This window comes from Ananas comosus, linkage group 14 (assembly GCF_001540865.1).
Source record: "Ananas comosus cultivar F153 linkage group 14, ASM154086v1, whole genome shotgun sequence".
Taxonomy (NCBI): Eukaryota; Viridiplantae; Streptophyta; class Magnoliopsida; order Poales; family Bromeliaceae; genus Ananas; species Ananas comosus.
Genome location: NC_033634.1, coordinates 4,142,627 through 4,159,133, shown reverse-complemented (window position 1 = coordinate 4,159,133; position 16,507 = coordinate 4,142,627). Strand labels below are relative to the sequence as shown.

The 16,507-nt window shown below is 33.9% G+C and overlaps 1 protein-coding gene across 1 annotated transcript; it reads left to right on the top strand.

Annotated features, from left to right (window-relative positions):
* Positions 5,113 to 8,265, top strand: LOC109720496 (ricin B-like lectin R40G3). Its single transcript, XM_020247651.1, has 4 exons — positions 5,113 to 5,675; positions 6,143 to 6,265; positions 7,063 to 7,291; positions 7,950 to 8,265. Coding segments are annotated over exons 1-4 (834 nt in total). The 5' UTR covers positions 5,113 to 5,195; the 3' UTR covers positions 7,952 to 8,265.

The window sequence follows — 16,507 nt, the reverse complement described above, 5'->3', positions numbered from 1 at the left end:
TACGTAGGAGCCAGTAAGGACACGTGGTACACCAGGAGTCGGCAATAAGGCGCCTGAAGGACAAGAAGGCGGGAACGGTTGAAAACTGGGGCGTAACTTCCATGAGGAGTTAGCGTAACTTTCATGAGGAGTTAGTATAACTTCCACGATCATGGTTACAATCACTTCCCCCAACTACTTTCAACCAACTAATAATGTGGGCTATAAATAGTAACTTTGAAGCCTGCAATAGGGGTCTTCGCCCCTGCGCATAAAAGACCACCCTTATTTTCTCTGCATTTTATCGCTTTTCTAGGAGTAGTCTAAATGTAATCTTTTCATTTTCCGCATTTACTGCTTTCCCTAGGAGTAGTTCTTGTAACTTAGATCTTTGGAGTCTATCTGCCCCATGGGCATCACTCCCTTATAGAATTGGAGTCTGTCTGCCCCATGGGCATCACTCCCTTGTAGAATATACTTTGAGTCTGTCTGCCCCACGGGTATCACTCTCCTGTTCTTATACTTTTTCAGTTTGCTATTCAATAGAATGTAATTTTCGGCTCTTCCTGCCGATCAGATCTTAAGTTGTTTAGCCATTCGGCTCATCTCTCAGCCGAGATCTAGGCTTCCCTCCTCCATTCGAATCATCCCGCCGAAGCGAATTTACTGTGGAGGTTTTCGAACCCGGCTGATTCGATCCCTCATCGGCCGAATCGCTTGATCCGTCGTGGGCGCAAACTTCGAGAGTCATCATCCGCAACCGCTCATCATCCCGACGCCCTTCCCGAGGAGGATACCTGACCGGGTCAAGGGTCGGGACTTTAGGCCGCCAACAGGTTCAAATCTCCAACCTCCAAGTTAACCCCTCAACGTAGGCACGAACTGCGCTAAATAAATTCTAAGCGTTACAGTTTAAATTAATACAACATGTGTATTGCAAAGACTATTTATCTAGTTTAATGTTAAAAAATGAGGGACACTCTTAAAAGTATTTTCTCTATGAAGTTAGAATATTACGAGCTGACCTACTATACAATACATAGTCGAGAATAGTGATTACAATAAATATTTTAGTTTTTAGATGCCTGATGTTTAATATATGATGGTTGCCCTAGCATGAATCTAAAAACCTAAAGCAGTGTTTGGATTCGGGATAAGGGGAGGGATAACTCCTTATTCCTCCTTTTATACCCAAACGTAATTTTTTTATCCGAAAATAATAGTTCTCGGATCCCTAAAATAAGCTGGTATAACTATTTCCACCAACACCTCCATTTTCTATATATAACTACCCACTATTTTTCTTATTCCATATTATCTATCCAAACGTTATTTTTTTTTTCTCCAGAAACAACCCAATTTTCATCCAAACGCTATTTTGCTTATCCCCATACTTGTAGCTTATAGTACATATTATTCATCAACTATTTATAGTATAGTAGCTCAACTTAAATATTACATTATCCCTCTAAACTTCGAAATATTATATATTCTGATAAATTTTAAAATTTTGTAAATATGTAATTAGATTAGTCAAAACACATCATATTTACTTGCAAAGACTATTTTATCCTTATTTGCTTCATTATTCTAATAAAATTAGAGATAATAGGCATTGCATAAGGCATCCAAGCAGATTAAATGACCTTAATTTACAAATAAAAATGATTAGTAATCATGATAAAGGCAAAACTAATTATAAAACTAGAATTGAGCTAGAATACTTTTGAAGCACCAACCCTTTGGTGCTTCTAAGTTTTTAGTTCTTGAATCTACTTTTTAATTACTAATGTTTCTTGGATCAAATACTATTCCACCTACCACCACCTATCACCATCATCTCAACCCTACATCTTTCCATCAAATGGTTAAAAACTCAAAAACACTACCCTCTTGGTGCTTTTGAGAGTATTCTAGCTTAACTCATAAAACTATAAATAGGAAAAGTAGTGATCTATATTTGCAAGTTTCTAGAGTTGCCAAGAATATATGAAATATTGGAAAATTTGGAGGTGTATATATATATATATATATATAGAGTCCGGCTACTATACTATTGATAGTACCAAGCCTTTGGTACTATAGAGTTTTTTACCGTTAGATCTACCCTATGATCATTTCCACCCGTTAGATTATACTATTAAACCAACCACCCACTCAACCTTAGGGGATCATTATCATCCTAACCGCACATCCTTTCATCCAACGGCCAAAAACTCAATAGTACCAAGGGCTTGGTACTATTGATAGTATAGGAGCATAATTCTATATATATATATATATATAAAACTAGGCTACAATACTATCAATAGCACCAAGCTATTGGTGCTATTAGTTTTTTAGCCCTTGGATTGAGAAATGTCCGGTTAAAATGATGTGGACCCTTTAGGGTTGAGTGGATGATTAGTTGAATAATATAATCTAACGGGTAAAAATAATTAAAGGTGTTAATCTAACAGCAGAAAACTTGATAGTACCAAGTATTTGGTACTATCGATAGCATAGCAGCCGGACTATATATATATATATATATATATATATATATATATAGAGAGAGAGAGAGAGAGAGAGAGAGAGTCCGGCTATGGTACTTATAAAAGCACCAAGCACTTGNATTATTTTGTTTCCTTGCATATAGCTTAAATGGTTGTTGGGATTACTATTGTCATTTTTTATATGTTGCATGGCTGATTCTAATTGCATATAATTAATTTTTAGTTTAAAAATTGTTAGGAAAGTCCAATTGCTTCCTTTAGGCAAGAAAACAATTACGAGAGTGTATTTCTTTACAAAATTAATAATACTGTCTATATATATAGTGTAGAGTTACTATGCTATCGGAAGCATAAAATAGTTAGTGCTTCCGATTTTTTAGCAAATTCTACGGTTGGGATGATAGCGGTTCCCTTAGGGTTGAGAGTAGTCCCCATTGATTAATAATATTAATCCAATGATTAGAAATGATCAAAGAGGTTGATCTAAGGGTCAAAAAATCGAAAGCACCAGATCCTCTATGTTTTCGATAGCATAGAGGATACTTATGCACATAATGATGGGAAACTTCAAATATTGTTTCGCAATTTCTCACTTTAGTACCATGTAGTTTCAAGTGTATCAAGTTAGTATCTTGTGATTTTATTTTTGTATCAAGTTAGTACCCTGTGGTTTCAATTTTCTCTTTTTATTATCTATTTCGGAGTATATAATTTAACAAAATATTAAACCACATGATACTAAATTGAGAAAGTGCAAAACCACATGATACTAACTCGATATACTTAAAACCATAAGATACAAAAGTGAATGTGCGAAACCACATGACACTAATTTGATACACTTTAAACTATAGGGTACTAAAGTGAAAGAATGCGAAACCACGGGGTATTTGAAGTTTCCCCAATAATAATTCTTAAAATAATGTCACAATAAATATTTATGAGCAATGTGGTGCCTCGATAGTGACGCCAGATGATCATAGGGCCACGTGTCAAGGGTTCTCTAACATCAAAGACACATCAACGTTACACCTATGACCAACTCAATGCTCCATGCGCTATCCACATATAAATCACTCCCTTGCAACAAAGTCGCTGGACCTGGTCTGCTGCGCCGAACAAATCACAGACCGACAGGTGTCTATNAGTACCAATAACTTGGTACTTTTAAAAGCATAGGAGCTCAATTCTCTCTCTCTCTCTCTCTCTCTCTCTCTCTATATATATATATATATATATATATATATAGTGTAGAGTTACTATGCTATCGGAAGCATAAAGTAGTTAGTGCTTCCGATTTTTTAGCCTTGGATCAAAAATTCTACGGTTGAGATGATAGCGATCCCCTTAGGGTTGAGTGGTCCCCTCGGGTTGAGTGGTTCCCATTGATTCATAATATTAATCCAATGATTAGAAATGATCAAAGATATTGATCTAAGGGCCAAAAAATCGAAAGCACCCGATCCTCTATGCTTCCGATAGCATAGAGGATACTTATGCAAATAATGATGGGAAACTTCAAGTATTGTTTCGCACTTTCTCACTTTAATACCATGTAGTTTCAAGTGTATCAAGTTAGTACCTTGTGATTTTATTTTTGTATCAAGTTAGTAACTTGTGGTTTCAATTTTCTCTTTTTATTATTCATTTCGGGGTATATAATTTAACAAAATATTAAACCACATGGTACTAAAGTGAGAAAGTGCAAAACTACAGGGTACTAACTTGATACACTTAAAACCACAAGATACTAAAGTGAAGGTGTGAATCCACATGGTACTAATTTGATACACTTTAAACTATAGGGTACTAAAGTGAGAGAATGCGAAACCACTGGGTATTTGAAGTTTCCCCAATAATAATTCTTAAAATAATGTCACAATAAATATTTATGAGCAATGTGGTGCCTCGATAGTGACGCCAGATGATCATAGGGCCACGTGTCAAGGGTTCTCTAACATCAAAGACACATCAACGTTACACCGATGACCAACTCAATGCTCCATGCGCTATCCACATATAAATCACTCCTTTGCAACAAAGTCGCTGGACCTGGTCTGCTGCGCCGAACAAATCACAGACCGACAGGTGTCTATTAGGTGTGGTGTTGCATCACTCCCTTCAATGCTTGTTTTAAAGGGAAAATAGAAATATATATCTTAGATTTTACATTAATGAATATCAAAATCGAAAACTAATTTATAAATTTTATGTTGCAAATTTTGATATCATTTATAATTTCAGGTCATGATCATACAGTAGAATAAAAAAATTACTATATATACTAAATTTATTTTTATATTCTGAATGTATTTAAAAAAATTGAAATTTTGAAATGATAGTAAAAATCACAAATAAAATAAATTTTCATCAGCATTTCATATAAATAAACAAAAATATAAATTTTAAACTAATTTTAATAAGAAAAATTGAATAATGTATTTTTCTAGTAGCCATGCGTAATTCTTTGCGGAAAAACTTCAAAATGGAGCAATTTATAATAGGAAGGTGCAAAATGGTGAAAAAGGTTCGATTGGCTCGGTCCACGAATGACGTGGCAAACGCGGTGCATCCAAAGAACCAAAAAACCATGTTTTCCTCGTCACCCTGTTATAAAACGAACAAATGCGATCGATGGTCTTCCACAGTTGACACTCCCGTTTCCCCCAAAATATATAATAGAGAAAAGGGAAGACCCTCGAAACCCTCGCGAGGAAGACGATGGAGTTCCCTTTTGGCCACCACCACCACCACCACCACCGCGGCGACGACGACGAGGAGCGCCCTCCGCCGCCTCCTCCGCCGTACCACGGCGGCGCCGAGCCCTACCCTCCGCCGGGCTACGGCGGCGCCGCCCCTTACCCTCCGCCGGGGTACGGTGGCGACGCCCCTTACCCTTCTCCTCCTCCTCCCCGCCACCACCATGAGTACTCCCCCGGCGTGGAGCACGTGAGCCACGAGACCTATGGCGACGCCCCCGCTCCCTACTTCCCCACTCCTCCTCCTCCGCGCCATCCCCACCACCCGTCGCCGGGGGTGGAGCACGAGAGCCACGAGATCCACGAGATCCACGGCGGAGGGGGAGTGGCGCCGCGGCAGCAGACGGTGAGGATCTTCTGTAAGGCGAAGGAGGATTTTAGCCTCACGATTCGCGATGGGAGCGTCGTCCTCGCCCCCGCGAACCCTAGAGACGATTACCAGGTAAGGGCTCTTTAGATCGATTTCCCCTTTTTTTTTTTTTGGTTTTTTTTTTTTTTTTTTGTTGTTGTTAGATCTCGTTTGCGATCTTTGTTTTTTACCTCAAATCTTTCCAGATCGTCCTTAAAAACTTGTTAATTTACACGATACTCCTCGTAATCGTCCTCGTTTATGTATATCGAAAATGGACCAGTGGGAAGAGGAGATTTTAGGAGCAAAAATGGACTTTTCTCCGCAAACAAAATTTATTGATTTGAGGGTTTTGCATGCAAATAGTGAGATTTGAGGGCTTTATTGCAAATTCTAAAGATTTAAGGGACTAATATGCAAGTCTTTCTAGTTAAAATTGTTGGGTTTGCGTCAAATTTCAAATTTCTCTTTTCTTCTGGATTGTTTTTTTTTGGTTTACATTTGAGGTCTTAAATTTATATTTAATTTGCATTTTTCACCTAATTCTTTTTAAATTACAGCACTGGATCAAGGATATGAGATACAGCACCAAAGTGAAGGATGAAGAGGGATACCCCGCTTTTATGCTTATTAACAAAGCCACTGGGGAAGCTTTGAAGCACTCACTTGGGCAATCCCATCCTGTAAGATTAACTAATCTTGGTCAATGTACTTCATTTTGTGATAAATCATGTTTTACTTGGTAATTTTGTGGATAAATGTTGTATGATTCTTATGATGCATCTTTCTGAATTTGCTTCTCAAGTCATACATAAAAGTAGAGTTTTTTGGCCATATTTATGAAGTATTACTGTGTTATTCCCATTATATGTTAGTCCCCCCTACTTTTATAGGTATAACATTGTGGTTGTTGAATGTTTTGTGGTACCATTATCGTCCTCTCCTGTTTAATAGAAATCAATTTGCTGTGCCATCTTAGATTCATATGTCATCGGTTTTACTGGCGTGGAAATTGAGGGCTAAATAGGACTGCGAAATAAAAAGATAATCAACAAATGTGTATCGGTTTATTGAGCTTTTTGTATAAACCTATAATAGGAAGGAAAAATTCTGGGGCGCAGAGATGATTATAACTTTTTCAGACTTTGGTAGCTTGATCGATAAATGAAAAAGAATTAAACAATTATCTTGTCTTGAAGGGGCTAACGAATTACCGAACTATACTCCACTTATCCGCTTAGAAATTACAAATAAGATTGGCTAACTATCTATTCCAACAGGGAGCTGTGAATTAGAGGGAACCGTTGTGTTGAGCTAACCCATTATCATGTAACAGCAGATTGTATGTAGTAATTATTATTCGATACCTCTCTCTCTCTCTCTCTCTGAGCTAATACAATCTTCTTCTCAGAAGACGTTGTTGTTATATAGTGTACTTTGTATTAGTCTACATCACTTTCATTTGGTCTATACATGTCAGGTTCGTCTGGTTCGCTTTAACCCCAACTATCTGGATGAATCAGTCCTGTGGACTGAGAGCAGGGACGTGGGGTCTGGATTCCGGTGCATAAGGATGGTGAACAACATCTACTTGAACTTTGATGCATTCCATGGAGACAAGGACCACGGGGGCGTGAAGGACGGGACGAAACTTGTGCTTTGGGAGTGGTGCGAGGGCGACAACCAGCGCTGGAAGATTGTTCCCTACTGTAAGTTTCAGTTTCTGTGATATAGATGAGGAAATGGAAATGCAAATGGACTGTCTTATGTTTAAGTTTTGTAGTCTTCACGTATCCTTTATGATTTCTTCGATCTTGTGTAGGAGTAAATGCTATTTCTGGTTCATTTCCTTGGGTTTGCAAAAGTTTAAACAGAAGAAATTTAAATAGCTATCCTGGTTAATATGGGTTGTTCTGGGATAACTTTGGAACCATTATTTTTTGCGGACTTCGAGAATTGTGTTGCCCTCACTCTATCGTGGATTTTTCGTAATTATGACAATTATCTTCTATCTCCCGAGTGATTTTTACAGTTGATAGTGGCATAACCAAAGGATGGAACAAATTATCCTCTAGATTTTGTTCCGGAACCAAATATCCTCTCTTAGATTGATCAATTAGGTGACAGTGACACAGTACAGGAGTGCAATATGAGCCATCCAAAATTTATCATAGGATTAACTGATCGAATCCGACAGCATAAAAAAAGATGCATCTTTTTATTCTCAGCAATTGGTTTCATTGGACTGCTATAAAGTGAACCAGCCATTATCTTTGCTCAGAAAAAATCCAATAGTGCTCATAATTTTTGTCCCCACTTTCCACTAACTTTTCCAATATCTAAAACTTTTTCTTGTTACGCTTGCAGAGGAAAAATTGATGGATATGTTGAAGTCATCTGTCTCCAGCTTTCTATGCTCCTCTTTTGCTACTAGTGTTACTACTATGTATAATAAATGATGCGCTTGAGGTGAGTGTTCTTGACCAGGTCTTTTTCAGTTTTTGTGATTGTTCTTGGTGTTCTGAGTGGAGCTTGTGACGGAGCTTTGGAGTCTTAGTATGTACGTACCTCTATGCTTATTATTATGGCTTGTATCAGAGATTTGGAGTAAACATGCTTGTCTCTCTTTATGTTTAATGTACTGTCATTATGTGCTGTGTATATGATGCTTCTTATCTTCTTATTTTCCAGGGCATTTTGCATTAAATGTTCATTCTACTCTTTCTTCTTCTTCTTCTTTTTGACCTCTACATGTTGCACCTATTTTCTTCAATTGACAACTTTGGGTCAAACTATCAAAAGGTGGATCAAAGATGCAAATTCAAAAAAAAAGAGCTGGATCTTCTATGCAAAAGTCTCTTTATGTCTTTATGCTTTAAGCTCTTCAAGTTGGAAAGAGAAATCTAATGATCCCCATTCTCAACCTAATTTTGAATTATACATATGATTTGCCTTAAAATTCTAGTGTTGCTTATTGAATAAATGCACTTAACAATTAAGGATATTACATCTGTGGAGTACCAAGTACCAACCACAAGTGCATGGAAATTATATCTTCTTTTTTCTTTTCTTTTAAGTTGGTGGTCAAATCCCAGTTAGTACTAGGAATGCATTTATATGTTGTGCATCACATGTTATTCTCTTTCCACATTAATTAATCTCAAGTGCAATGTAGAGTGGTCGCGCATGACTTGAAATGGTTTTAATTATGGAGTAACAATACATGACTTTTCTCTTTCTTTATTATGATTAATTTGTTGATCAAAATCAAAAGAAAAGATGTAAATCATTGTGTTATAAAATATTAGTGATTATTGCCACCGACATTTTATTCAACTAATTTAGCACATGGTTTTCGTATATTGTTTTTGTTTTTTTATTTGGTCTTTTAATTTGTTGCATCCTATTAAGCTAATGAGTATTCCTTGATCTTTCGGATTAGCACAAGCAGGTCTTTTTAACTAAAGATCAGGACAATTATTTTCAAGAAAAATAAAAAAAAAAGATGTAATTATAAAGAACAAAAGAGGACGTTGGGACCGAACAAGATAAAATTTTTTTTTTCATTATTTTTAGCAAGATTAAAAATTTGCGAAATTCAGATTAATTACTTTCCAATAAAGAAACCACTTTATTCAACAGTGCCCAATAAAGATAATAGGAAAAACTTTTAATGCAAGTTCAAAAATTTCAAAATTTTGAAACATATAAATTTCAAATTCTCTATGCCTGTTCTGTTTATTTCCGATTAACCTAAAAATCCTAATAAACCACTTGTTGTGTAACTTTGTTGATGGAAATTGGAGAAACCACAACCATCAAAAATGCCTAATTCAATTAAAATTCTATTTGTTATCAAAGTGTAGGGATCGCCATAAAATCTGGAGTTCAAAGTGAGATTTGATGAGAGAAAGAAAGTGCAGCGTAGAAAATGAAAATAACACTAACACAGAGTTCAGCTCAGATGAAGGACGCACTGACATACTGCTGTGTAAAAATTCTATTCTTCTGATTATGCACCTCATTGTTATATATGTCACATTCTTATTTCATCACTATCTCCATACTGTATCTAAAATCACGATCAACTTAACTAATTAGAGATTTTATTTAAGAGTTGAGCTGAAATGCTATCGCTAGCAAACAGGCTCCATTACCATTCATTTATTTTCGATGTTGAAGCCTTCAAATCGACCATTGTTATTGTTGAACATGATCTATACCAATTAAAGTATCCAAAAATTAAATTTCACGCTTTTCCGATTTTGTTCTCTTGTTCATCAAGTGGACGTAAGAATGAACGACTGAAAATGAATATCCTTTAAAAATTGATAATAAAAATTTTGTAATCAAAATCGAAAGTATAGATCTTGTTCTAAATAGTTTAAAGAACTTTCTAACTAAAATTCAATTGATTTGGATAGTTTTATACCATTAAACGAGAAAATATCTTTAAACGAGAAAACACCTCATATCTATCATTAAAATTATAAATTTCAAAACTCTTTGATCATTAGGTCAATGATGTCGATAAGATTTGAAATTTGGTTTCTAAATAGTTTAAGTGGTATAGATCATGTTAAACGGTGCCGATTGTCGATTTGAAGACTCCATCATTAAAAACAAATAGATGACAACGAAACCTGTTTGCTACCGATAGCATTCCAGCTCAACTCTTTTATTTAAATTGAGATGGACGATTATGATCGAACTTTTTCGGAACGCTTTTTTCCCACGGCTCTGAGGGAGCAAGAACAAGTTGGCCTTGGGCCTAGATGGAACTTGGGCTGGGCCTGTTCTTGGACTACTATAATTAAAGAGCCAAATTACTAAATCACCCCCAGATCATAATTGTAAAGAGAAAATTATTATTCAGTGTGTAAAAATATACAGGGAACCCTCCAGCTATAGACAATTTTGAAACAGAGCTGGAATTATAATTTTGTTTTGGATTCTTTCATTTAATTACTTTTCATCATGCAAACGGTTTCGTTTAATTATTTGATTTGGTTATTTTCTCATCTATTATATTTATAAATTAAAACATCAAATTTTGCAGATCATAGATTCAAATATAATCACATCGATTTTGCATTAATTGTAAGTTCCAAAACAGCCATTCCAATTAGCAATCTAAAAACACTTTAGGATAACCATCTTAGTCAAAATCAATGTTATGATACTTACTAACTAATGATCCGTGCTATCAAATATTACATTAATTAGAAATTCTCTAGATGTAAAATTTAAATTTTAGATGTCACTAGCTTTTGTTTTTTTTAAAAAAAACATTTAGAATTATATTGGTTGGTACCAATTGAAGAAAACTACTAAAGTATTGTGGGCTAATCCTTCATCATGTTCCTGCATGATAGTTGGAAGCATTTAAAAACAAAATTTTGGACTAATTTAATTAAGTTATTCTAAAACACTAATCAAACATATTGATTATGTGAAGTCGTGTTCCGAGTCAATGTCAAATATTGTAAGTTAATTTGTGACTTGCGTCTTCAGTCTCGGATTTAATATAAATCTAAATGAGAGGATCGATGCTTGATTCAGTCGAGCAAACTAAGTAAGAAATTTTTCTCAACTACTCATTTGTGAAAAAATAGAAAACGAACTTTTGGCTTGAATTCGGATCGAAAACTTTAACCAAAATTCATATGGGCTTGCTCTCTACTCGAACCAAAAAAATTATATATATATATATATATATATATAGAGAGAGAGAGAGAGAGAGAGAGAGAGAGAGAGAGAGAGAGCAGGGCTGCTGTACTCTCAGGAGCACGGAGGCCTCCGTGCTCCTAAGCTGTTTTCGATGATGGAATTTCCGAATCGACGATCGGGTCCGTTAGACTTGATCTAGCGTATTTAAAGTTTCTAAAAAATAATTTTTGTGATTTTTTGACATTATTTACCTAGTGATCGAAAGGATTCAAAATCAATAATTTTTAATGGATGATATCTGCCGTTTGCAAGTTTAACGGTGTAAAAGTATTCAAATCAGATGAAATTTTGATACAAAATTTTTTATACTATTTACAACAAGACCAATATTTCTGATCGAAAATTTTAGTGCTATATCACTATTTTTTATAGAATTTTTATTTTCAGTCGCTAAAAATTATTGATTTTGAATCTTTTCGATTGCTAGATACATGATATCGAAAAATTACAAAAATTATTTTCTAGAAACTTCAAATACGCTAGATCAAGTCTAACGGAGCCGATCGTCGATTCGGAAATTCCATCATCGAAAACGGCTCAGGAGCACGGAGGCCTTCGTGCTCCTAAGAGCACAGCAGCCCTGCTCTATATATATATATATATATATATGAGCTACTATATTATCGGAAGCATAGAGCATCTGGTGCTTCCGACATTTTGGCCCTTAGATCAACCCTTTTAATTATTTCTTATCTTTGGATTAATACTATTACTCTGTGGGGATAACTAAATCTTAGAGGTACTATTCAACCCTGAGGGACCGCAATCACTCAATCGTATAATTCTTAATCCAAATGTTCAAAAATCGGAAGTATCAAATCCTTTATATTTCCGATAGCACAGTAGCTCGCACTATATTGGGGTTTTGAGAAATTTCTGAGACACTTTTTAATACCGGTACTCAAACTTCAAATTCTAGTATCGCGCATCTAGAAATTTTAAATCTTCGACATTTTCACCGTAGTATTGACTCAGAATATAATTTTACATAATCCAACATCTACCCTTTACCCAAAAAATCTCTTCCTCTCTCTCTCTCTCTCTCTCTCTCTCTATATATATATATATATATATATATACTGCTTCTGCATGAGCTTAATTAATTCGAAAAATTATACTAAACAGAAGTACAGAACCAGTCATTTTCTCTTTCTTTTCCAGAAGAAGAGAAAGAGAATATGATCCGTACTCCATGTAGCAGTACTTTTATTATTATTATTATTAATTTTAATAAGGAAACTTCTATGAGTTATTAAGATACTGAAAACACGGAGCCCAAATCAAGATTATTAGCTTAATATATGCCAAATCCAAAATATGAAACTATGATATCCAAGTACTTTATCGTAATTCACCTGATAATAATTACTTATACAATCTTTTTAATATAATACAACCACTAGGAATAATCTTAATAATCAGGAGGCCATAGTTTCATAAATGCCTCTCTAAAGTGGAAAATATCATTAATACTGAACTCTAAAGACCAAAAAACCTCATGAATTCTCTCCACGTAAACAATCCGTCAAAAATATCATCCAATATTTTTTAAATACCATAATTGCCGCTAACACTAATTTAACAAAGTATAGAAATTTAAAGTTATTTAGATGATTAGTTATTAAAATTTAAGCTATATACTAACTCCACTTTACTTTCGAAAATTTTAAATTAAATATTTATAGTATAGTTGGTATCCGAGATCCTAAATTCAATAATAATCAATATTAATATTCAATTTTATCTTAAGAATTAAGTTTTTTTTTAAAAAAAAATCTATTTAAACAAATTACATATCTCCCGCAAAAGATCTTTTGATTGTCAAAATACTTGGTACTAGAATATTATTTTCCATGTGACATTTATGTAGAAATCCTTCAATTAGAACTATATATCTTCTACAGCAATAAGGTAAAAAATGTGTAAAATCCCCTTCATCTATAGGCCATTTTGAAAACCCCCTTAATTNCAAATCAATTGAATTTTTGTTAGAAAATTCTTTAAACTATTTAAAACAAGATCTATACTCTTGATCTTGATTACAAGACTCTTATCATCATTTTTTAAAGAGTATTCATTTTCAGCCTTTCATTTTTCTGTTCACTTGATGGATAAAAGAACAATATCGAAATAGCGTGAAATTTGATTTCTAGGTAGTTTAAATGGTTTAGATCATATTTAACGGAGCCGATCGTCAATTTGGAAGCTCTATCATCGAAAAAAAATCGGTAGTAAAACGGCTCGTTTACTACCGATAGTATTCTAGCTCAACTCTATATATATATATATATATATATATAGAGGTTGGGGCTACTATACTTATATGAGTATAGAGCCCTTTGTACTCATAATTTTTCGGTCGTTCAGATGAAAAAATGTGCGGTTGGGATGAGATTGGTTATGGTTAAGTTGATAGTGAGCCCCCTAGGGTTGAGTGGGTGGTTGGTTGAATAGTATAATCTAACGGATGAAAATGATTAAAGGGTAGATCAAACGGTAAAAAATTTATGAGTACAAAAGGCTCTATACTCACACCTCTCAAATCTCAATTAAATTTATTTTATTTTTATAATTGAGTGATTTTGTTAGTCAAATTAAAATTTTATTAAATTCTTGAGTTAATGGGTTAATCTATTTTAAAATGACATATAGGACTGCGAGGGGTCCCTCATACATTTTTACCCACCAATAATTAGGGACCGAAATGCCATTTTACCCTATAAAGGTTAACGGAAATGAACGGTAAATAACAGCATGGACATTTCAATAATTTATAAGGTTTGGGAGAATATTAATGATATTTTAAACTTTTGAAGCATAACTATGACATTTTAAATTTAATGTAATTACTTATATATATACCAGTGAAAAGTTTCAAACTTTTTTATTTAGCGCTCTTAGAAGGCTAACATTAAAAAAAAACCTTTTGTTAATGTTTAAGTTCTTTCAAATATTATCACTATATATAGTTAAATTATGTTAGTGAACTATTATGAACAGCAGTTATCTATGTGAAATTACTATTTTGTGTCCTTTTGAATATACTCTTCTATCGTTATCAACATTTCTTACTTCCCTTAAGTTAGGGACAAAAGAGATATTTTGATTTCTTTTTAATTCTGATAGAAATTTAATTTGGATTTTATGGGTACTAACAGCGGAATTATTTTTAAATAACGGAGAAATATATGGAGCATAGAAAAGAAGTTTTGAGAGATATATAGATAATTATTCCGTTTAAAATTTACAAAAATGTTCATGAAATTGCCCCAAAATATTAATTAATGTGCAATTAATGAATGAATTAGGCCCCAAGTAACGCCCCATATATGGTGCTCAGCTGGAGCCAAATATTACGTCCACTATATTATGTTCCCTTGACACTAAAAAAGTGGCACAAGTCACGCTTTAGGATAGGTCTCATTAGGGAGGGGATAATTACAAACTCAGGATATATATATACAATGACACGTTTGCAGAGATAAATATATATATAATAGGGTATTTATGTTGGTTTTCCCCAAAAAATAACATTAATTAACCCAAGCTTTATATAGATTCTGATCAAATATAAATTTAAAATCCGGTTAAATTCAATCTTGTGAGTGTAATAATGATCAGATTTTGTTAATCCGCATATTAATGTGAAATCATGCAACTTTCTTAATATATAGCGCCGGCCACCTTTTGATTTTTTGTATGAATACTCTTTCAAATATAGTAATAATGCACGTACGTATATCACTATGTACGTATTTTGAATGTATATCATTTTGAACCCTTGTATTTATATTAGTATTTGCCAAAAACACTTCCACGTACGTACGTACCAAATGTTCATAAACATCTAGTTATTGATCCTAATGAAAATTTAACTAGTGACTAGTGAGGAGATATAATTATCCTAATTAAATAAGTTATATATATATATATATATATAGCTCACCATTTGGTCACACTCAAAATAATATATTAATTAAATTACCACAAACTTATAGTACTCCTTTAATTTCGACTTTGCTAGCTAGTTATCAAGTTGAGGTTCTAAAATTTTGAAACATCAAGCTCAGTAGAGAGAACCATTTTCAAATAAAAAGAAACTTAAATGTACTAAATAAATATAAGGTAAAAATGTATCGAGACGCCCTCTACTATAAGACCATTCTGAAATAAGCCCCTAAATTATTTTCCATGTTTTATCGAGACCACTAAACCAGCCCCACTCAACTTCTAATTTTTCGGACTCAAGTAGCTAGGTAATTTTTAGTCAAAAAAATTTAGAGTTTTTATCAAATCCATTGGTGATTTACCAAAATTAATAACTTTCAACCACTTAGTAAAAACAAAAAAAAGGTCAGATAACAGTTAATGACTAATAGAATTATTATTATTATTATTTTTTTTTAGAAATAGATAGTACGCTACCTGCTTCTTTGATTTCATTTAGAAATAAATTTAACTGGAAATGTGAATAAACTAGGATTCAAACTTAGATCTCGGGTACCAACCATCAAACCTTTTGCCACTTGCTCTAGGGACGGTTGGTTAGAATTATTAAATTTAATAATTTATAACTTAACTACGTATAAACATGTACTTGCAAAAAAAAAAAAAGTTGAGGGGTCTCAGTCCCAAAAAAAAGAAAAGAAAAAAATGGGTCAGGGGCTATTTCGGGTCTTCACACATTAAGTACTTTTACTTAGAGGAATAAACACGCTAATACATGTACTAGCCAGTGCGAGAGGTACATGCATAGATAGAAATTTTAGGCTCCAAAGCGAGAAATTAAGTGAGGGCCATTTTCATTTAAAAGAAGTATATATCCCTTTCCACATTATGCTCAAATTATATTTTTTCCCCTTTCCCACACATACTCTTTTCATTTCAATTACAATATTAATGAGTTAATTAGTTAACTAATGCCCCCGTATTTAATGATTAATTCGTGGCTAAAATATTGGTCTATATATATTACTGACGTGACATCTTCCACTAATCGAATTATATTTTTTGAATTCACCCGTTCTATCATAATTATTAAAAAAATATTTTTATTGTATCTTTTTTTAAATAGAGAGGTGTGATTGGCCGGTTGTTGATGGTACGGTGTAAATGTTACATATTAAACTTTCTCCTACAGTACATAGAGAGAGAGAGAGAGAGAGTAGCTTCCCAGACACTATCTATATATGTTG